This window comes from Rhinolophus ferrumequinum, chromosome 9 (genome assembly GCF_004115265.2).
Source record: "Rhinolophus ferrumequinum isolate MPI-CBG mRhiFer1 chromosome 9, mRhiFer1_v1.p, whole genome shotgun sequence".
Classification (NCBI taxonomy): Eukaryota; Metazoa; Chordata; class Mammalia; order Chiroptera; family Rhinolophidae; genus Rhinolophus; species Rhinolophus ferrumequinum.
This window is the reverse complement of record NC_046292.1, coordinates 45,217,753-45,240,408: the sequence shown is the minus strand read 5'-3', so window position 1 is coordinate 45,240,408 and position 22,656 is coordinate 45,217,753. Positions and strand designations below refer to the sequence as shown.

At 34.9% G+C, this 22,656-nt stretch overlaps 1 protein-coding gene across 4 annotated transcripts in view; it reads right to left on the bottom strand.

Moving 5' to 3' along the window:
- PATJ (PATJ crumbs cell polarity complex component) overlaps positions 1–22,656 on the bottom strand; it is a 296,757-nt gene that overhangs the window by 169,992 nt on the left and 104,109 nt on the right. For all 4 annotated transcript variants that reach the window (XM_033115510.1, XM_033115513.1, XM_033115512.1 and 1 more), the window contains exons 23-26: positions 14,049–14,120; positions 12,544–12,721; positions 8,370–8,480; positions 3,896–3,973 (exon numbers count right to left, since the gene is read on the bottom strand). In XM_033115510.1, the coding sequence (XP_032971401.1) occupies positions 3,896–3,973; positions 8,370–8,480; positions 12,544–12,721; positions 14,049–14,120 (439 nt within the window). The remainder of the gene's footprint in view (positions 1–3,895; positions 3,974–8,369; positions 8,481–12,543; positions 12,722–14,048; positions 14,121–22,656) is intronic.

Sequence of the window (22,656 nt, the reverse complement as noted above, 5' to 3'; positions counted from 1 at the left end):
AAGATATCACACTCCCAACTACAATCTCTACAAATAAAGTCTATACCTCCAAAAGGTTGAGAAAGAATTCTGCAAATAATGACCTGCAAATGAGTACATAACTAATACTTCTAAACCATAGTTTTCCAGAATCTACATATTACCTGTGTTTATTAACAATTACCAAAAATAAACCACAGGATAATACACACACAGTCTACACTGCTTCTTCTAATCAGATTGTAATTTTTGTGATTAAGATCTGAACTCAAAGAAAGTGGCCAATCAAACATTACTTTTCCTTATCCTTTTCAAGAACCTCCTCCCTCCCCCCCGCCCCCCCGGCCCAAATCCTCAAGGAGACTTGATTGGTCCCAATAAAAATGTCTGTAAATAAAATTCTCCCAAGTGTTCAATTCAGCAATAGCTTTTTTATTTTTCCCTTTAAAAAGGTGAAACCTGCAATGGGAGAAGTTAAAAACAAACAAACAGATCAAGCAAACAAACTAAAATCTTGACCAGAATATAGTAGGGATATTTCCTGGCTTTGGTCTTAGTTTGAGGTAGAAGAAGAAAAAGAAATAAGAAAAATAGTGTTTCCTGAGAATTCCGTATAAACCCAGACTCACCCACGTTGGAGACCTGAATTCATTCTTGTTGCTCAAAAATTTCCAAAACCAAATACCAGGCAAATGCAAAAAGAAAGCTGGCATAGTTTCAGTGACATTAGATGAAATAGATGTTAGGGCATTACTAAGTAATGTCACATATTAATAAAAGGGTCAATGCCCTAGAAAATATAAAAATTTAAAACTTGTAGACACCTAATAAATTAATTTGAAAAAATGTAAAATAAAAACTGAAAAACTAAATGAAAACTAGACTAATTTTGCCATCTAAAGGGGAGATTGCTAGGTCACCCTGACCCTCCCCTCCCAAAAAAAGAAAATCTTTTAGTACATAGAATGTCGGAATAACTTAATTAATTATTTTGCACCAATGACTTTGTATAAAAACCTGTATCTAATAACTAGATAATATTCTTTTAAATCACAAATATGCATTTATAATAAATGACAATATACTGGGCAATAAGAAAGTCTCAACCAATGTAAAAGAATATTACACAAACCACAATCTCTGATTATAACTAAAATATGTTAGAAAATAACAATACATTTTTAAAAATATTCACATGGTAATTTAAACATATTTCTAAATAAACTTGCATAAAAAACAAATTATGTTGGGAACTAAAAACAACCAACTTACTACTGAGTAATAGAAATTCAACTTAAAATTTTGGGATGCAGGTAAAGAAGGACTTAGAACGAAATGTATGGTGTTAAGCGATCATTTTAGAAAAGAAGAATGGCTAAAAATTAATAAACTCTCCAACTAGCTAAAGATTGTTACCAAGAAAATCAGAGAATAAACCCCTAACAAGGAAGTAAAGCAATATAAAGATGAGAAAGAAATTAATTAAGCAAAATATACAACAGAGAAGACTAACAATTCAAAAGTTAATTCTTCAAAAAGAAAAATTAAATAGAAAATTACTTTCAAGATTAAGAAAAACATTAAAAAATAAACTATATTTAGAATGAAAAACAACTACTATGGATAGAGCATAAATACAAATTAAGAAATTATGTGAACCTATTTATGCCAACACATGTAAAGTTAGGTGATATCAATATTCCTAGAAAAGAGTCAGTAACTAAAACTGACTCTAGAAGAAATAGGAAATCTGAATAGTTCAATAACTATTCAAGAACTGAATAAATATTTTACTTTTTTTATCCCCACATAGAAAACACAGGCCACAATAACTATATAGGCTAGTTTGACCAAACATTTAAGGAATAGATAATTACTATTTTACACAAGCTCTCAGAGAATTAAAAAAAAGAAATACTCCTACTATTCATTTCAGTAGTCTTGTATAATCTAAGCCAGAGAGAACAGAATGGGCCAATCTCATTGGTGACAAGAAACGCAAAAAATTTTAAAGAAATAATGCTAGCAATGGGCCAAAATGATCATAAAATGAAGTTGAATCCAAGAATTCAAGATTGGTTCAACCTTATAAAATATATTAATATAATTTACCACATTAAGGGATTCAAGGAGAAAACAAACATATACATGCACAGGTAATTATTTTAGTGATACAGATAATACATTTGATACAATTCAATGACAATACCATTCACGATAGAAATGCTTAGCAAAATAAGAATGAAAGGGAATACTCCTTGACCTTAAGGATAATCTACAAAACCTTACAGCACACATCATAGTCAATGATGAAATAATAAAAGCAATTTCTCAAATATCAGAAGGAAAAATGACAGGAATGTTACTATCACTACTTCTATTAAACATAGTGGAATCTTAGCAGATATAATGAAACAAGCAAAAAAGATTGGAAAGGGAAAAAGAAAACTGCCTTTATCCACAGTGGTCATTATTAGCTATATAGAAAATCCAGAAATAAAAATCTACAGACATAATATTAGAATTCGAGATTCATATTCTTGTTAAAAATATTTATATATACATATGGAACACAAACCCAAAGACTCTAGAAATTTCTACATGAAATATTTAATAAGTTTATGTTTACTTATCTTTACTTATGAAATCTTTACTTATGAAAGATTTTACTTTTTTTATTTCAGCATTTTGGTTTTTCCCAGTGTTCTGCACTGGGTTATCTTATTTTATAAAAGAATAGGAGAATAATGTTAAATAAACATAAAATATAGATGTTAAATAAATATATAAATGTCAGTTTTATGTCTAGTACTAGTAACAAACAGAAAACACAATTTAAAAATATTTAAAAGCAACATAAATTATAAGAATATCTAGGAATAAACTAGATTATAATACCTTTCTTAAGAAAATTATAAAAATTGAAAGAAATCAAAGAAAATGTTAATAAGTTCTAAAATGGTATATAAAAGATATACCAGGTTAATGGTAAGAAGACTCAATATCATAAAGATGTAACTGCTTTCCAAATTAATCTATAGATTCAACACAATTTCCATGAAAAGACGCAGAGATATTTTTGTGGAATTTGACCAACTAATTGTAAAATTTATATGGAAAAGAAAAAAGACACAAATAGGTAAGACACTTCTAAAGAAGAAGAAATATGTAAAGGAAATCGCTCTACTAGGAGACAAGATTTATTATTAGGCTTTAATATTTAGGTAGTGCAGCATTAGTGTTTTGAGAGACAAATGGAACAAACACAAAGCGAAGAAACAGACTTCCCCTGACAACCTGAGATATGACGGAGGTTGTGTTGCAAATCAGTGGGTAAATGAGGGCCTATTTTGAAACAGTGGGATAATTAATTATTATTATGGGGAAAAATGAAAATTCATCCCTACCTGACATCATATCCTAAAAAGAAATTTTAGATCAATTAATTCTACTAAAATAGAAGTGGAAAAACAGGAATGGATGATTAATTCTGATTGATGGTAAAGAATGTTTTCTCAGTAGAGATGACCTTTGACTTGTTCCTTGGAGGATGAAAAGGAAGAACAATGTGGGAAATGGACTTCTAGGCTGAGAGAATAGCAAGATCAAAGTCTCAGAAACTCCCAAGTGCGTGAGGCATTTTCTGGGAATGGACAGACAACTAGCACAGCTGAACAGTAAAGAGAGATAAGAATGATGATGGTTGATTGGTTCTTGATAACATTTTTACACTTATGCTTCACTTGGTTTCTGGTCTTCTTCCTGGCCAGACCAGTTATGTTCACAGAAAGAAAATATTATAAACACAGTACTTCTACTCTGATAGTCACCCCAAAGCCACTCTTACTAATTTTACAGCTAGATAGGCAAAAAGAAACCAAAAATATTTTTTAAAAGCTTGGGATGCTCATGTTACCTTTTCTTTATTTTCTTGAGTGTCTTGCTCCTGGTTATTAGCGATTTTGTTGGCCTTGTTATGCACATTAGGAATGACCTATTACCACAAAAAATAAAGGAGAGGGGGAAGAGGGAAACATTTAAATGTCGCAATCATTACATGTATGAATGTATTTTTTTAAACAGTTAAATCTTAACTATTTGACTTCATCTAAAAAGTAAAGACATGAGAAGTACAATTCAAGGCAAAGATTCCAACTGGGAAACCTGACAAGTTCTATAACCCAAAATGTACTGTGTGTGTGTGTGTGTACAATCGAGGGGCGATATAGATTCACAAGCTTGTGTATGTAGAAATTCTAGATAACAACTAAAAAGAATGTTGTGATATTTTGGTTGTCATCTAAAATATCGCGTTTTGCAAAACACAGTTTTAGGGATAACCTAAGTTAATTCCTAGAATATAGGAGGCGTCATTTATTTAATAGATTTACCTTATTTTATCAGTATAGCCCAGTTCAAGTATGTTATCTAGAACACTGTGCACTCAATAAATATTTCACTATCACTGCTAGCATAAAAATGAATTACAAATATATTTATACCCTTAAATTAAAAAACCCAATGAAAGCTGGAATTTGGTGTTATTTATCATCATAACCCTGCTGCTCAGAAAGAATCTAATACCTAGTTGCACTCAACAAATGTTTATGTATGAATGAAACAGTTCAATTTCAATTGAAATAACTTTAATTCTTAATGGTGGCAACAGCATAGATTACTTTTTGATTCATTTCTTTTTGTAAAACTATATATGAAACACCTTAAGAAAATGTAAAAAAATTTAGCATTTTTTAAAGGCTCCTCAAATAGCGAACACAAATAATCTTGGCATAAACGCTAATCACAGACCCGAAGATTAAAAGAAAAAACAAATCTCCTTTCTCAGAAATTTAAAGGAACCGCTTGCCTAGGGACAATTTAAGAAACAAAACCCAAAAAATGCTTCTCTCTAAATGCAATTTGAGATGAATTTTTCTTCACTTTTAATAGAGTCTAAAAAATAATTAATTTTGGAATAAATGAGAATGTCTCAGAAATGTTTCATTCAAGTAAAAAAACAATAGTAATGATACATCAACATACATTCAGTGCTTCCTGTGTGAACAGATACTGTGCTAGCACTTAATATTTATTTCTCTATTTAATATACAAAGCAACCTAAGTCAGAGTTGAAAAACTGGTGGGTTTTCAGGCATGTGTTTCTTGCCCTAAAGAATCTTAAAACTAAACAGAACACTGCCTCACTGACAAGTCAGAATATCTGCCCACACTGGATCTACTTTTTCCCATGGAAAACCAGCTGACGCTGAACAACAGCTTTGGGATGGAACAGAATGTCAGTTGCCATTCATAAGGTTTATCGTGTTTGTTTTTTGAATAGCAGAAAAATATATTTCCATATGCATATTAGCAAAATTTGGAAGACAAAATGTTTACAAAGAAGACTACATCTTTAAGAAAAGTAGAAGAGAGTCTACTTCCTGTGAAAGTAAAAAATATGCTTGTATATAATTAGTATGAAAAAAGTACATGTGTCGAAAGAATTTAGGCTCTATTATGAAATAATAGTATTAAGAAGTACAAATGGAATACTGGAAAAGAGAAAATATATGATAATAAATTTAATGAACTGAAGGAATGACCCCAATTCAAAAGGGTTCATTTTTGAACATTAAAAAAATAAGTGATGCCACTACAAAATGGAGTTATGTTATTAAGTGGAAAAAAATTATCTTGGCATAGAAACTTTCTAGAGGAGTGCAGTATAAATCAAGGGTTCTGCTCTCAAGTAAGCATTTGTTAAGTAAATCTAAACAGATACACACATTTCTTTCCAGCATGCTTAAAATACGGTCAGCAAATATAGGAGAAAAAGCTTATAAGGTACTGTATTGGTGATACACCTAAAGCATCTGTTAAAAGCAGAAGTATAAAAAAAAAAAAATACAATACAATTCAAAGCAAGCCAACGTACACATTTAAACACCACCACTCAATTCATGATGTTAATGAGAATTTCCACGTGACCAAGACAGAGTTAGACATAGGGCCTATGATAGGCCGACATTAGAAAATTAGTTCTTTTGGGGGCTTTGAGGAAAGTCTCAAAGTAATGTAAACTGGTCAAAAATGATTAAGCATTTGGCTGTATTTCCTATTTCTGTGATGAGCAATCCTACTGGCAACAATAAGTAAGCTGAACAGAACACCATTTTGCAAAGATATGAAATTTGATTCCTTTCATTGCCTCATTCAAAAGGAATCACTTTGTGGGGGGAAAAAATGGAACACATTATGGATGCAGTAATTAGTGCCATCATCTGAACATGCTCCTTTGGCTAGAACCGCAGAGTTCAATGCTTCATGAACCAAATGCTCAGTGCGGCAGTCTGTTATGCTGCATGGAGGACAAGTGACTTGAGTATGGCAGGATGCTGAAGAGATTTTCTTTCTTTCTTTCGTTTTCTTTTTTTTTTGAAGAAATCGCACTGTTTATGTCCTTCAAACGAAAATTTCCACCTCAGCTCACCAGCAGAGGCTAGATTAAAAGCTTGGCCTTTTTGGTTGACTTTATAACCTACTTGAATGCTTTCAAAATTTTTCTGCAGGGTATTCATAAGTGGCCACATAAATGTATAATTTGATTGGCTCATTCTAGCTCAAAGCTGTTTCTTTGGAAGTATCATTTGGCAAGGAATAATCTGGCCAATTTTCCTCCTGAACTCGGCTTCCAGAAAAAAGTGATGTCATCAACTACATTTTCAATATTATAAGAGTTTATAAGTGGATTTCAAAACATCTTGAATTTCAAATGGCATGAAAATGAGAAGGCTTTATTCAGTTCACCTCGGTCAATTAGTCCTGATGGTGCAAACAGCACTAAGACTGAAAGGGACTGAAATGCAAAGCAGTACACAGCCGCTGAGCTGTCCGAGTGGGGTGTGACTGCAGCCCATTGGGTACAGGCAGGGTACAAGTGTGTTGAAATAGCATATTGATGCTCCCGCCCCTGGGGCAGCCAAGCATCTGTTTGCCCAGTTTGACATACAAATACTATTTTCTGTACACCTTAACGTATAAAAGGTCGAAAAGCACTGCATTACTGTATTGCAAAGCAAATGTTTCAAAAATATAGTTTTTCTAGTGTTCAGAAGTGCCTATGTTTTGAACAGCTGTCTTCCATTATATAAAAAAACAAAAACAAAAATAAAAATACTGCTTCCAGTTTCAGGGCTTAAGAGTAACTTTTATGCTGCAAATTACAGTATAAAATACACATCCTGCCACTGACATCTGCATATCAGAGCTCTAATTCCACACCAAAACAGTGATTTATTACAGAAAAAAATTTATGATTAAATACTGCTATTTTTGAATTTGGTATTTCCAACAGAACATAAAACAATACAACATGCTTGTATTTTTACATGCTTTCATAAATATACAGAACATTTGATAGTATCTCTAGAATGTATTTATATCAGACCCTCTTTATGTTCAAACCATTTTATAAACAACTTAACTGGCTCAGAAAAGTTAAGTAATTCTCCTCTAAGTTAGCAAACTCGCTAAATAGCGAATCAAGGAATTGAAAACAGGTTTGCTTGACTCCACAGCCTGTGATTTAAACCAATGCACAATGGAATGACTCACATTTAACCAGGGAGTCAAAATTGGAGAAAAAAGAGGAAATTTAAATTACTAACTAAATTTTTATGAAGCCAATGCTTTTTCTAGATAATAGCAGAGTAACAATGAAAATATGAGGTGTGATCACAAAATATAGTGAATGCTGCTGTCGAGTGCCATCCCACAGAAAGGCAGGGATTTTCAATACGGGAACTGGCAAATCAAACCTTAGTAACAGTGTGTGACAAGTTTCAACTTGATCGGTGCAGCCAGTCAGGTGTGAGCCACGGTTGTGAGAAGGTGTGTTTTAAAGTGTGCCATGAGTCATCCTCCATCATGACAACACGCCATGTCACACATGGCTTCTGGTATATAGCAATTTCTGTGAAATAAAAACATATGGGGTGTCCTCATCCACCTTGTTCACTGGATCTGGCACCGTGTGACTTCTGGCTCTTCCCCAAAGTCAAAATGACCATGAAAGGTAAACGTTTTGAATCGATTCAGAACTTCGAGGCAGCCATGACAGCGTGACTAAAGACACTCACGAAAGGGGACTTCCAGAACTGCTTCAGGAAGTGGCAAGAATGACGGGATAAGTGTGTTTAAAGTGGGGGGGAGCATTTTGATGGGGATTCATGGCCATGTGTCTTTTACTGTAATACATTTTTTTAAAATTTAAACATTCACTGTAGTTTTTGATCATACCTCCTATGTAGAAAAATACTTGGAATCTATAGTTTGGTTTGTAGATATAAAGAATATTTTTAAACTTTTTGAAAATAAAAACTAAAGCTTACCCTTGGCGTGGATGACAAGCTCTGGACAACAAACACCACGGGGTTCCCTGCATTCTTAATGGCCTCAACTGCTTCACTGTGTGAGGCATTCTGCAGATCGACCCCGGATACCTACAACACGGAGTTTACTTCGATCAGAAAGGCAGGAGCTATTGTGCATAGGTTAATCCAAAGTTCATGTGTATTATCTTATGAGAACTGCAGGAGTCTAATGAATTAGACCAAAGCCAAGGGGTGGGGGGAAGGAGTAAGATTGGCCCATACAAAGCTTTGCTGTTTCAGAATACATTTAAGGGAAATAACATCTATCTATCTATCTATCTATTTATAGATAGATAGATATCTATATATATAGGTACCTATATATAGATATATTGATATCTATATATCTATATATAGGTGTATAGATATCTATATATAGATATCTATGTATCTATATATAGATACATATATAGATATATCTATGCATAGATATATCTATATATAGATATATAGATATATACATAGATATCTATATATACACACATATACATATATACACATATATATGTATATATATGTATACATATATATTATTTATATATATAGAAATAATACAAATATTTCAGTAACAATAGTCCTGGTTAAATATAATTATTGAAAATAGTAGCTCAGTCAGTAACAGAACCTTAAGTAGCTTCTGAGCTTGTAATGTCACCTCTGCCACTAACACAGTACATAGCTCTGGGTGAGGAGAAGGGAGGGGAGGGGATCTCTCCTGACTCTTCTCTCAGTTAAACTGAGAAGAATGGTATTTTAAGCAAACTGTCCATTATCACAATTGAGCAGTTGAACATTTCTTAAATAATGTTCAAAAAGAAGTACAAAAACATCCATAGGTTCTTTTACTAAAAGTGTCCTATGTTCAATAAATTTCGGTAATAGTAAACGGCTCCTTATTATATCAATCTCAGAGAACCAAACTTGGAAACATACCCATAATCTCCAAGAGCGTTCTGTATTTACCAAACATATTTAACAGAACCAATTTTTCAAACCAATAATGTAACAAAGTCTTTGTAAATGTTGGGGTGGCTTATGGTCGGTGAATAGTTAACAATTTGTGAATACTGCTTTGCCATGAGGGGGCCAAAGAAAGAGGAATGTGAATGGAGTGGGATGTGGGATCAAGGGATGTAGGTTTTTGTTTTTAGATGGGAGATATTATAGCAATAGGGATGCAGTGGAAAGGAAAAATGAATGATAGAGACAGGTGATAACTGTAGAAGCAAATCCTTGGACAGTGAAGAGGGAATGACTTCTACTGCACAAGTTAGAAAGACTGCTTTAGATAAAGCACAAATAGCTCATTTGTTGTTACAGACACCATTAGAAAAGAGATTTAGTATGCGGTGGGAGCAAGGGGAAGTTGCCTTTTAACTATTTCTGTTTTCTCAATGAAATAAAAAACAAGGACGAAAAACTGAGTTTAAGGCTGAGGAAGGAGGTATATAGGAAGTTTGGAATAGTTACCTACAGAAGTAGAAGAATGAAACCACTGGGGAAATATTACAGGACTGCAGGGCAGAACTAACAACCCACTTGAGGAGGTGACCATGAATTTAAAATGAGACCACACAACATGGCAGTTACTTTCTCCAATGATGCTAGAGACCTGAAATAAGCAAAAGGTGCACTGAACTAGGAAGTGGTTCCCTTTCACAAGTTCAGTGAAAGGAAAGAGGATCAAAGGAGCCGGGAGTGCATGCAAGAGTGATAGGATCATCAATCCCTGAATCTGAGCAGTGAGAAGAAAAGTGAGCACTCCAGAAGCTGAGGGACAGAGAAGTGAGGGCCCTCAGGTAGGAGACAGGAGCCTGATGTTAGAGGGCAGGTGAGCCTGCAGAATAGTGCAAGAGGGGAGAGCGGAAAGAGGTGAGGTCAGGGAGGCAGCTGAAGCCACACCAGGCAAGGTCTAAAAGCCCACGGTAAGAACTTTGGCTTTTAATTCTAATAGACATCCACTGGAAAAACTTAATGCTCTGTAAAAGCTCTTTTCCCATCTAAGTTGTGGAAGAATACGAATAATGAAACATGAATAGTAAAGAAAAGAATCTGAAAAGTAAATGAAAAAAATAAGTACAGAAAAAATTTAAAGTGAAGCTTAAAAACTATCACAACAGTTTGAGGAAGCTTCTTATGAATAACTAATTCCCAAAACAGTCAACAGTAAGAGAAGTGGAAGCTATATGAGTACTTCACCTTCCAGTAACAATCAGTTTTTGTTTCCCTAACACAGATTTTCAAATGTTAAATGGGAATCACTAACGGTGGAAAGTTAGAAAAAAATGGAATTATGTCATATTACAACAGAAAAAATTATCTTAGTCTTTCTCAGCTTTAAAATTACAACCCAAAAGTGTGCCCAGTCACATAGATAATGACCCATTTCTAAAAATTAAATTAAATTCAAACTTCCCAGTTAAAAAAATTCTTCTTTAATATGGACCTAAATGCTTCATGCAATTGTTTCAACACAGAGAGAAATGATTATTAAGCTTAACTTAAAAACAAAACAAACAAGTAATACTTTTCACAGGAAAAAAACTAAACAAATGACTCAGGTTTGACAAACTATATATTAAAGTGTAACCTTTCAAGTCTGCTGTGAGTTTGAAAAAATATAAGTCATTACAACTGAGACTAAACAGGTTTTATTATTATGTGTAAAAGTGATGATGGATAAATGAGAGAAGACTTTATATTTCACTGACAGCAGAGAAAACTAAGGGGAAAAAGAAAACACTGAAATTTGAAATGATAAAACAATGAAAAATGCAGTTAGAAAACATGAAAAAGACATCCACAAACATTTCACTGAAGAGGATATACAGATAGCAGTTAAGCATGTGAAAAGTTCTTATTCACGAATCATTAGCCATTAGTGAAATGCAAGTTAAAACAACAATGAGATACCACTATAAACCTATCAGAATAGTAAAATGAAAAATAGTGACACCACCAAATGTTGGTGAGGATGCAGAAAAACTGGGGCATTCATACATTGCTGGTGGGAATGCAAAATGATACAGCCATTCTAGAAAATAATTTGACAGTTCCTTTCAAAATTAAAAACAAACTTATCGAACAACCCAGCAATTGCACTCCCAAAGAAACAAAGACTTATTTTTACTTAGGAATTTGAATACAAACGTTTATAGGAGCTTTATTCATAATAGCCAAGAACTGAAAACTATCCAGTTCTTGGAAACTATTCACCTGCCTTCAATAGATGAAGGTTAAGCTGTGGTACCTCCATACCACGGAATACTACTCAGCCAGAAAAAGAAATGAACTGTTGATAGACACAGCAAACGGAATGAACTTCAATGAAATTCCACTGAGTGAAAAAAAGCCAATCTCACAAAGATACAGAATACTTAATTCCATTAATGTGACAATTGTGAAATAAAATTATAGACACAGAGAAACAGGTTAGTACTTGCCAGAGGTGAGAGATGGGAAGAGAGGGGGGAGGAGTAGCTACAGAGGGGTAACCCCGGGGAGCCTTGTGGTGATGAGTCCCCTGTGTCAGTGCATATCCCACTGACACACGTTTATAAAATGTAGACCTTGTTCAAGACTGGGAGGAGCTTATTGGGGTGACAAGTGTTACATCATCTGTACATCACGTTGTGTGCTCACCACCCAGAGTCAGTTCTCCTTCCATCACCATATAGTTGATCCCTCATCTCCCATCCCCCTCCCCCCTTACCCTCTGGTAACCACTGAACTATCGTCTGTGTCTATGAGTTTTTGTGTCTTCATTTGTTTGTCTTGTTCCTTTGTTGTTTTCAGTTTTATATACCTCATATCACCCCAATAAACTTTACTAAAAAGCGAAAAAAAAAGACGGGGAGAAGCATGATGCCCGCCATCTGCCTCATTCTGTTAAATTCTGAAATCGTTTTTCAGTCAGTTGAGGCTTTTCGTTTCACCATTTTATATGCTGCCACCCCAGCTTTTAGAATCTCATAGACTTGTGCAAACCACATACAAACTAAAGCATCCAGATAAAACACACCAATTTCACAGACACGTACCCCAACACGTGAAGGAAGGACTTCAGGCTACATGATTATTTTACTGTTTTATGGTATATTTCAAACAACAACAGAATTTTAACACCATGTACCTCAAGTATCTTATCTCCAGTTTTAAGAGCGTTTGTTTTTCCTGCCGGACTGTCTTCTAAAACTTGTTTGATAAATATGCCTTTAAGCTCCTCTCCATTCTTCAGGCGTTTTATAACGGTTTGCCCACCAACAATGCTAATACCAAGAGACACATCAGGTTCTCTAAAAATTTCAACACTGTTAAAAGAAAAAAACCCAAAATTCACTCATGAACAAGTTAGTTGAATTTGTTGGACTGTCGCTGTAAATGTTCAATTGGTACCATATCATTGAAACTTATATTTTACGTAACTATATTTTATAAATATATTTTTACAAATGTTATAGAAATTGTACCCAGTTCCCAAATTATAAGATACTATTAACAATTCATGGCACACGTGAAAGTCTAAATCCTGAAAAAGATAGGCTTCTAAAACAATAAATACAACTCTTAATATTGAGAGATTTAGCGAGGGCTTAATGGTCGTATCTCCCACCACAATGTTTTCTGTGATTAGTCCTTTTCATCTACATCCATAACCTTAGCAAACAACAGATTAAGGAAATAACAAATGGGTGAAACATCAAGAATGCCACATATATCATTTTTGCAAAAAGCACAGACTTTCAGTATAAATTTGCCACCCTGAGGCTCATTGCCCAAGCTGCTTTTCACAGCCAGCTGATTTAACCTGTGGTTCTTTGAGTGGAGGTCAGATTTTATCTGCTCCTATGGCAGGATGACGTTCTTTTCTTCATACCTCCATGTCATTTTTAAAAAAGTGTGAAATAAAACTTGCTTCTTGAAATATTATGAAATTTGCCCAGAGTACACAGACGTGGCCAAAAATGAACTCAAATAAAAGAGTCGCTCAGAAAACAGCTCCTAAGAATTAAGACAAAACTCAGAAGTGCAAGAAAAAAATCAGACTTTGGGTGGGCATGGTGGAATTAATAATGCATGAAGAATAGAGACAATAGCTAAAGGAAGGTCTTTATAACCTTAATAAAGTACAGGCCTGATGACTACACAAAATTTTGTGAGTATCCAAGGGAAGATGGACCCAACACATTCTGTTAGCTCAAACAAGGCACAAACTGGGACTAACACAAGGTAAGGAGGGTGGAGATAAATTGATGTAGGATAGTAGCCCCAACTACTGTTGCTGTTTATAAAGAAACTACTACACTCAAGGCAGCCCTACCTGCCCTGCTTAGTGATGCGGTGATAAACTGTACTTAGGCCATCAGTTACTATCATATTATAGAGGACACTTATGTGTGTAAATTGCTTTCTCTGACAGAGTATGGTAAAGATTTTCCTAATGTTGATTATAATCATTTTGCCTGGCTAAAAACTTCTAGGTAGATAAGACAAAATAAAACTAAAATTTAAGCCAGCCTACATGTGAATCATAGCAATTTCCTAATAGTTAGAGAATGAATGGCACTATTAAGTTAAAGAAAAAAAGCTACTGATTGTGTACTCCTATTAAGAAAGCCAACAGTGTCAGCAACATACATTCTTGGTGGACCCCAGTGGCTGAAGTTTGGAGTTTCTTCTCCTTCACCTTCTTCTCTTTCAGGTAATTCACTGAGGAAGGAGAAAGGAAAAAAAAAAAAAAAAATATATATATATATATATATACACACACACACACACACACACACACACACACACAACTTATAAGACACACTCTTGTTAATTAAAGGTTCTTGGAAAGTTTTGAAATTGTATAATTTATACATAGGTAAATAGTTCTTAATTTTTAAGCTTTAAAAAATTTACATCAACAGTTAAATGTCCACATAAAGCAAAAATAAATTGCTTTAACAAAGTTCAACTCAACAAATATCCATCCAGCACCAGAAAATCGCAGAATTATCATAAACACTTTTATTGGTGACACTCTATATGCTATTTTCAAATAATGTGTGTTTGACTTGTACAAAATTTCACATTTGTTTCTTTATCACTAAATAAAATATTATAAAATATATTCCTTGAAACTTGATATTGATTGACCAGCTAAGGGAACAGTCCAATATAAACCAACATAAATGCTTAACAATCAGTAGACATGATCCCTCTTTCTAGATTTTTCTGTCACTAGCCCTAAATAATTCCCCCATCATTTGTATCCCATGAACAATTTGTGTAGTCATATAGCTCTTTTCAGTTTATAGAGAGATTTACTTGTTATCTAATTTGATCCTCCCACCTAATGCCATCATACTTGCACCCATCAATTTATGTTAGCATGGAACTGCTTAATTAGGTAACATAAAATGCCGAATTACAGAGTAGTTATAAAAGCAGTACTATTTAATAGGATAGAGACATTACCATATACTATCTGGAAGAGAATTCAGGAGTCCTGAGCTCCAGTCTGACCTGCACCACTAAATAGGTATGTGGCTTTGGACCACCAAATGAAATAGTATGTATGACATTGTAAATTGTGTTACTTTATACAAAAATGGAGGCACTGCCTCTTTCATTTTCACAAAACCCCTGTGAAGTAAGCACAACAGGTCATACGATTGTATTTTCCACAGGAGGAACTAAGGCTCAGAGAAGGTGCAGGCATACGACGTAACCTCTTCATAGTACGCAAATCTTTCTTGCGGCACTGTTTCAATGCTCCATTATTCTCTGAACTCTCAAATAAGTCCTGTAAAACATAGCAAAAGTCCACCTACTTGCCTCTCTACAGACTTTCTACGATATAATAGTTTAAGGCTGAGTGAAAAGGAGAAAGCTGAAAGGATCTAGACTTTCCAAAAATCAGCTAAGGAACTGGGATCATTAGGGGTCCATTAACATCTCACCCACTACCAGATGGCCTTGCCTTAGCCAGTCTATTTTTTATGATTAAAAGCATCATAACATTGAGGGAAAAACAGCTTGGCAGATGTTTGCTGGTTACTTATCTAATGTCCTCTCTCCCATTCTCCCTTACCAACCGAACCCCTCTTTTATTCCATGTGGCAATACGCCCAGCTCTAAAACAAAAAATACATTTTCTGGACTTCCTTTCAGCTAACGGGAACTATGTGCCATAGTTCTGATCAGTGATATGGAAGCAAAGAGTCCCTTGATGAGATTTCCAGGAAAACATTAAATGGAGGGAGAATCAGTTGGCAGGAGCCGTTTGCTCTATGCCCTTCCCCTTCTTCCTTGCCTAGAAGGCAGAGATGATATTGGTGATGAAGCATCCATCTTAAAATTATGAAGAAACAATGAGGACTAAAGTAGTACATTAAGGACAGCAGAGCAAAAAGGAAGAACGTGTTTAACCCTGACAGACCACCTGCTTTAGGGCTTTGTACATGAAAAAAATTAACCTTTTTGGTGAAACCACACAAAGGGGGGGGCGGAAGGGAGGGGTTCTGTTTATGAGCCTCTGAATGCAATCCCTAAGTGATACACCCACGATTCCACCAAGTTAAGTGTTCACTTTATCATATCACGTTATTAGTTTTTGCACATGGACATATACTCCATATACTCGTATGTTCATTGGATAGTTGTAGTCATAGTATAAACTTTCATATTTCGATTATCCTTTGTAATAGTAACAAGGATTAAATAAAACTGGCATTTAACAGAGGCTCCACCAATGCTCATTTCCTTTGCAATTTTTTCACTTTTATTTCCAAGTTTTCCCCCCGTTATCATAATCTTCATCATTTTTTATTTAACAGTATGCTAATAGTCTGTGGTGGTAACTGATGTAATTTATCTGCTATCCCAAATATGATGCATTTATATTATATCCTGTTTTCTGGAATATGGACATTACCACAAGGAATATCTTTATGCCGTGTTGTATGTTAGAATTCCCTTTTAAATAAATATTAAAGATTGAAAACTAAAAAGCAAACCAACACTGAAACCTTCCTTCTCTCCATTTTGTACTTTCTTGTGTCCTAAAGCATGACAGGTGTGATAAGACATAAATATTTGAAATTTGTCCTGGTTCCTGACATAGAGCTTCTAAAACGCTTGGAAATTCCTGAGTGATAGGAGCATCTTTTGTTATTAATAACAAGCCCCTTTCAACCATCCCCGAGTTTATGCTACTAACGTGATTCTTGTAGGACTCCAGATAGCTTGAGGATGGGGGCTGCTGCCAGAGAAACAACCAGGTGATTAGAGTTCGAACTTTCAGCCCCATCCTCAGCCCCACCTCTGGGAAGGGGAGAGGGGCGAGAGACTGAGTTCTTTCACCAGTGGTCAGTGATGTAATCAAGGGGGCCTGCATAATGGAACCTCCATTAAAAAAACAAAAACCCTGAAAGACAGGGTTCAGAGAACCTCCGGGTTGGAGAGTACATCAAGGTGCTGGGAGGGTGATGTGCCCTGAGAAGACAGGGAAGTTGTGTGCATCCCCCAAACCTCCACTTAATACCTTGCCCTATGTCTCTCTTCCATTTGGCAATTCCCGAGTTGTAACCTTTATGATAAACCAGCAACAGGAAGTAAAGCACTTTCCTGAGTTCTGTAAGCCATCTTTGCAAACCTGAGGAAGGGGTCGTGGGAACTTCCAATTGAAAGCTGGTTGGGCAGAAGTACAGTTGGCAAGTGGCATCTGAAGTCAGGGCAGTCTTGTGGGACTGAACCCTTATCCTCTGGGGTCTGTACTAACTCCAAGTAGTTAGTGTCAGAATTGAGTTGAATTGTAGGATACCCAATTAGTGTCCAAAGAATCAGAGAACTGGTTGTTGGGTGGAGGAAAAAACTCACACATTTGGTGTCAGAAGTACTGTGAGCAAAAAGAGTTCATAACAGGCATTAAGAAAAAACCCCAGATATGTATTATGTATTTTTATTATGCTACATGTATACTATCATTATAGGAATTTGATTCTTCAATTTTAAAAAACCTGAAATAAAATGGAAGCTAAGCTTTAATATTAATATAGGCTATTACATTTTCTATTAAAAAATTAAAAACCAAAAATATCCTAAACTGCTGGCTTTCACATACAAATTAAGGGGGGGATACTCTATCTAAAATATGGAAAATTTTAGATAAAGTGTGTAACAAAAATATTATTTTGTTGGAAGAGACGGACTGACTTTTTTCTTTTTCAATTATAGTTGACATTCAGTATTATTTTATATTAGTTTTAGGTGTACAGCGTAGTGGTTAGGCATTTATATAATTTATGAAGTGATCCCCCCATAAGTCTAGTACTCACATGGCATTACACATGATTATTACAATATACTGACTATATTCCCTATGCTGTACTTTACATCCCCATAACTGCTTTGTAACTACCAATTTGTACATCCTAATCCCTTCACCTTTTTCACCCTGCCTCCTATACCCCTCCCATCTGGTAACCATCAGCTTGTTCTCTATATCTATGACTCTTTCTTTTTTTGTTGTTTATTTCGTTCTTTAGATTCCACATATATGTGAGATCAAATGGTATTTTTCTCTCTCTCTGACTTATTTCACTTAGCATAATACCCTCTAGGTCCTTCCATGTTGTTGCAAATACTAAGATTTCTTTTTTTTATGGCTGAGGAATATTCACATCTTCTTTATCCCACTGTCTATTGATGGACACTTAGGTTGTGTCTGTAGCTTAGCAATTGTAAATAGTACTGCAGTGAACATAGGGGTGCATGTATCGTTTTGAATTTCACTGACTTTTTCAAAGCATATTATCTTTCTTCAGGAAGTTGGTATATACATGTTTTAATCAGATTGTTTCATACTTAAAGAGAGACAAAACTTGCAAAAGCTTATCCAGATAGTGTGATTCATTTTGAAAATACAGACACAGAAGATGAGCAACTATACAAACTAATGGAGTCACCTTACATTGATGAATGCGTATGCCTTTTAACACAAAATAAAATTTAACTGAGAAAGTAAAATACTTTTACTGCACATATTAAGATGAAAATTACAAACATATTTAAAACTTTAATAAGGAATTTCTAATCTCAAATTTTATCATTTGTACTGTGATTAAACATGATCAACAGTTCAATCTATTAGAATCTCAAATCTTAACTGAAATTTAACTCTTATATTCAACCAGTTTCACCACCAGTTCCCCCACACCCAAAATTAACCATCCGATAAAAAGAACTCTTTTTATTTTTAGACATTTTTACAAATGCCCAAAGTTATCATTCTTTACAGATTTGGGAGGAAAGATGGAGTGAATGCCTCATTAGTGAACAGGTGGATATTAATAGTAAGACTTGATTATGATATACAATCTCTTTGCAAACAAAAATTTCAACATCATTAAAAAATCAGATGGCTATATATAATGTCAGAGGGGTAGAAGATTGGGGGGATCATCATTTTGTGAGGGGTGTAAATGTCTAACTATTACATTGCTTTGTACACTGGAAACTAATAAAACATATATGTTTAATATATACTGTGTTTCCCTGAAAATAAGATCTAGTCGGACCATCAGCTCTAATGCGTCTTTTGGAGTAGAAATTAAGACCCGGTCTTATTTTAATATAAGACCTGGTATAATATAATATAATACCCAGTCTTATTTTAATATAAGACCAGATGTAATATAATATAATATAATATAATATAATATAATATAATATAATATAATATAATATAATATAATATAATATAATACCGGGTCTTATATTAATTTTTACTCCAAAAGCTGCATTAGAGCTGATGGTCTGGCTAGGTCTTATTTTTGGGGAAATACGGTTTTTTTAAAAAATCAGATGAATCCTGATTAGCCAAAGTGAACTCTGCTTTTCAATATAACTTTCTCCATATAAAATTTCTACATACTAAGCCACAAGAGGGTCAAGTAAACTCAGCACCCTAAAATGATGTAAGCAGGAAGAGTTCTGGCTGTGACTAAGTTATCTTATTTTTTCCTTTGCCTCTTTAAATACAGATTCTATGTGGCAATTTTCTGTCACACACTACAGGGAATATTGAGTGTTTAAAATCAAGCTAGTAAGGTTACTTATACAGATGTGACACTAGGATTTTGAGGTTTGAAGCAAACTATTACCTGATACCAGTACACACAAAGAATTAGACATTCCCTTATGTTAAAGTTTAGTTTGACATAGACATGGTGTTGAGCGAAAGAAGACAGACAAAAAAGTACCTACGATTACATTTACATGAGTTGTAGAAGAGGAAAAACAATTTACAGTGTCAGAAGTCACACTAGTAGTTGCCTGGGGCAAGACACTGGGGCAGGGAAACTTCTGGGATGATGGAAATGTTCTTATCTTGATTGGACCATTAGTAACATGAATGTATATATTCATCAAAATGAAGGAAACTGTTCCTGAAAATCTGCGCATTTCATGAATATATAAAACTGCGTTCAAGCCATAAAGGGTAAGTTGCTTCTTTAGATCAACTTTACTTCTCTTTTTGTTTTCCTCTGTACATACAGCTTGGATTAGTAATCAAAGACCTAATTATAGTCTCCAAAGCATTAGTGTAATATTCCTATGTACCTCCTTGTATGACAGTATTTTACATTTGTCTTCACATGCAGTGTAGGAAAGTTGCCACAGAATTATACTGCAAATCCCCCTTTTTTCCTCCCAACTGAAACATTCCAGAGTAGTCCTCTCTCAAATGCACATATTTCTTTTCTCTTTTATCCTCAGTCTCTTGCCAATGTTCTGAATTTACACGTAATTTTTGGCAGTTTATCTTAAAGGTAAACCTATTAGGTATCGACCATTTATTTGGAAGGCACTAAATGCCAGACACTGTATTGGGAGCTCAAAATAAAACATTAAGTCATTTAATTCTATTCCCAACTATGACACCCTGCCTCCTATTCTACCTCCCATATTCATAACAAAGTATCTAATATGTGAAACTATTTCTTTTCATTTATATCCTGTTATATCTACAGCGTGATTTTTTTTTTCAATTTTAAATGTCTTTCATCTCAAGTCATCATCCTCCCAAGGCTTTATAGCCTCTGACACTGTGTTTTACATACTTTGAGTTGATCCTATTTTATCACAAAAACAAGCAAACAAACAAAACACCTTACAATCTCCTTGAGTGTTTTAAAAAATTCAGCAACAGTGTATACTATCCTAGATACACCCATGAATCTATTACTGTCATCCAGCATTACCACCAACTTTTCATTAAACATTTACTATGTTCAAGGCATTATATGAAGCCCTTTATAGTCTCTCTTATTTAATCCATAGAACTACTGACTTTATAAGTGAGGAAACATAGACACATGGGAAACCTTCTTAGGGTCATGTAGCTATAAATAACAGAGGAAAAGTCTGAACAGTACCCACCATATATCTATACTGCAGCTCTGCTATTAGTCTGAGAAATATGCATGTCCCCCATTATGGGCACTTCTATGTCTTTAGACAGCAGGTGACAACAGAGATTAAGTCAGAAAAAGACTAAACCCAGGTGAGTTCTGAAGACATGATCTCAAGTGACCTTAAGAAGAGAGAAGGACACTCAGAACAAAATCACTCGACTCTTTCCAGAGTTATCATACCCGGCCTGCCGATGCTGAGTCCTATACAAACATTAATGCAAAGAAGAAACTAAAATAACACTTAGCACTTCATGACACCCTGATGATCTGAAAGACTATCTTCCAAAAGAATCTATGCATTACTCAGGACGGCTCCTAAGTGGCAATAAATATTCACCTATGACCCTAACTCCATGGAATGTAGTCTAAAAGATTAAAAGGGGTAATATGATTTACGGGAACTCTTCTGGAATCTGCTGAGATTTAAATATATCCTGAATCTACGAGAGCAAGTAAAAAAAAAAAAGAGAAAAAAAAAACAACTTTAATTTTACAAGAATGATCTCCCAAGACTAAGTTAGGCTAGAGCCTTTAAATGCTTGTGCCCACATAAAAAATGGGCTTGTTGAAGTACTTACTTTAGGAGAAAAAGCAATGGGACTGGAGTAAAGCATTATCTTCCCTCTCTGAATCTGGGAGAATTAAGTGGGACACAACTGATACTCCATTTCGTTGTCTTCTGTGTGAGGAAGGAGGGGTGGGCTTGGAAATTTGTTTAGATCTTTTCCAATTCTACAGTTAACAGTTCTATAGCTTTAGAGAAGTCACCCCATTTCTGACTTCTTCAGCCAGATTCAATTAACACTAAACACAAGGGAAATTTAAAAGACAACATTGTCTCATTTGAAAAGTAATTTGACCACATAAAAAGTCATAAAATATATTCCCAACTCTTCCAGTACTGCCACTAATCCTGTTCTGCTGACTGAAAAGCCACCGGATTTCTCCAAGTAGTTGGGCCTATTTGTCTTTCCTTTCTAAAGATGAGGTATGGGAAAGCACAGAGAAAGACTTTTCATGAAGTTTCTAGGCAAAGGTCACAGGCAGCTAAACAGAAAAGATGATATCATTTTGTGCTGATATCATATATCAACACAAAATCATTCTTGGACTAAGGTTTTAATAAAAACAGTAAGGTCAGTTAATCCCATCCTATCGCTCATGCCTGTTATGCTTTGTTTACTTCTACTCTCCTGTACTCACTGTGCTACACACTCTGGCTTCTCCTTCAGATATTGCTCCAGTTCCCAAACCCCACTCCCAATGCCCACCCAGCCAAACTACCCAGCACACTCCATGGAATCTCCTGGAATTGTAAAGAAACTACTCTACACAATAACCTCTTCCCAATGTCCTCTGTTCTCTCAACAGCTTCTGGTTCTCTCCACGATACCACAGTCAAGTGGGTAATGTTCATTCTCTCACTCTCAGGAAAGTCGGAAAAAAGGGGCCAATAGTTTGTAAACTCCCTTCCACCACTAAGCCATTACTCTCTTACCCTTGTTTCAAAAGTTAATCTCTACTCTGACACCTCTCCTTCCAATGCACACTTTACTAGTATCCCATCACTCTTAGTAAATGGCTTTTCTCCTAAATGACAGAAAATAAAAAATCAAGGTCACTGGGCAAGAATTGCTTTGCATTCCTGCCCTTAGGTACAAATAGTACCTGCACTTGTACTTTCTTTTCATTCCTGGCATCTCTGTGGAGGAGGTGAACTTCCTCCTATCAAAATATCACAAATTAATCTCGCTAGGTGTGCAATGTCCTCTCCCTCCACC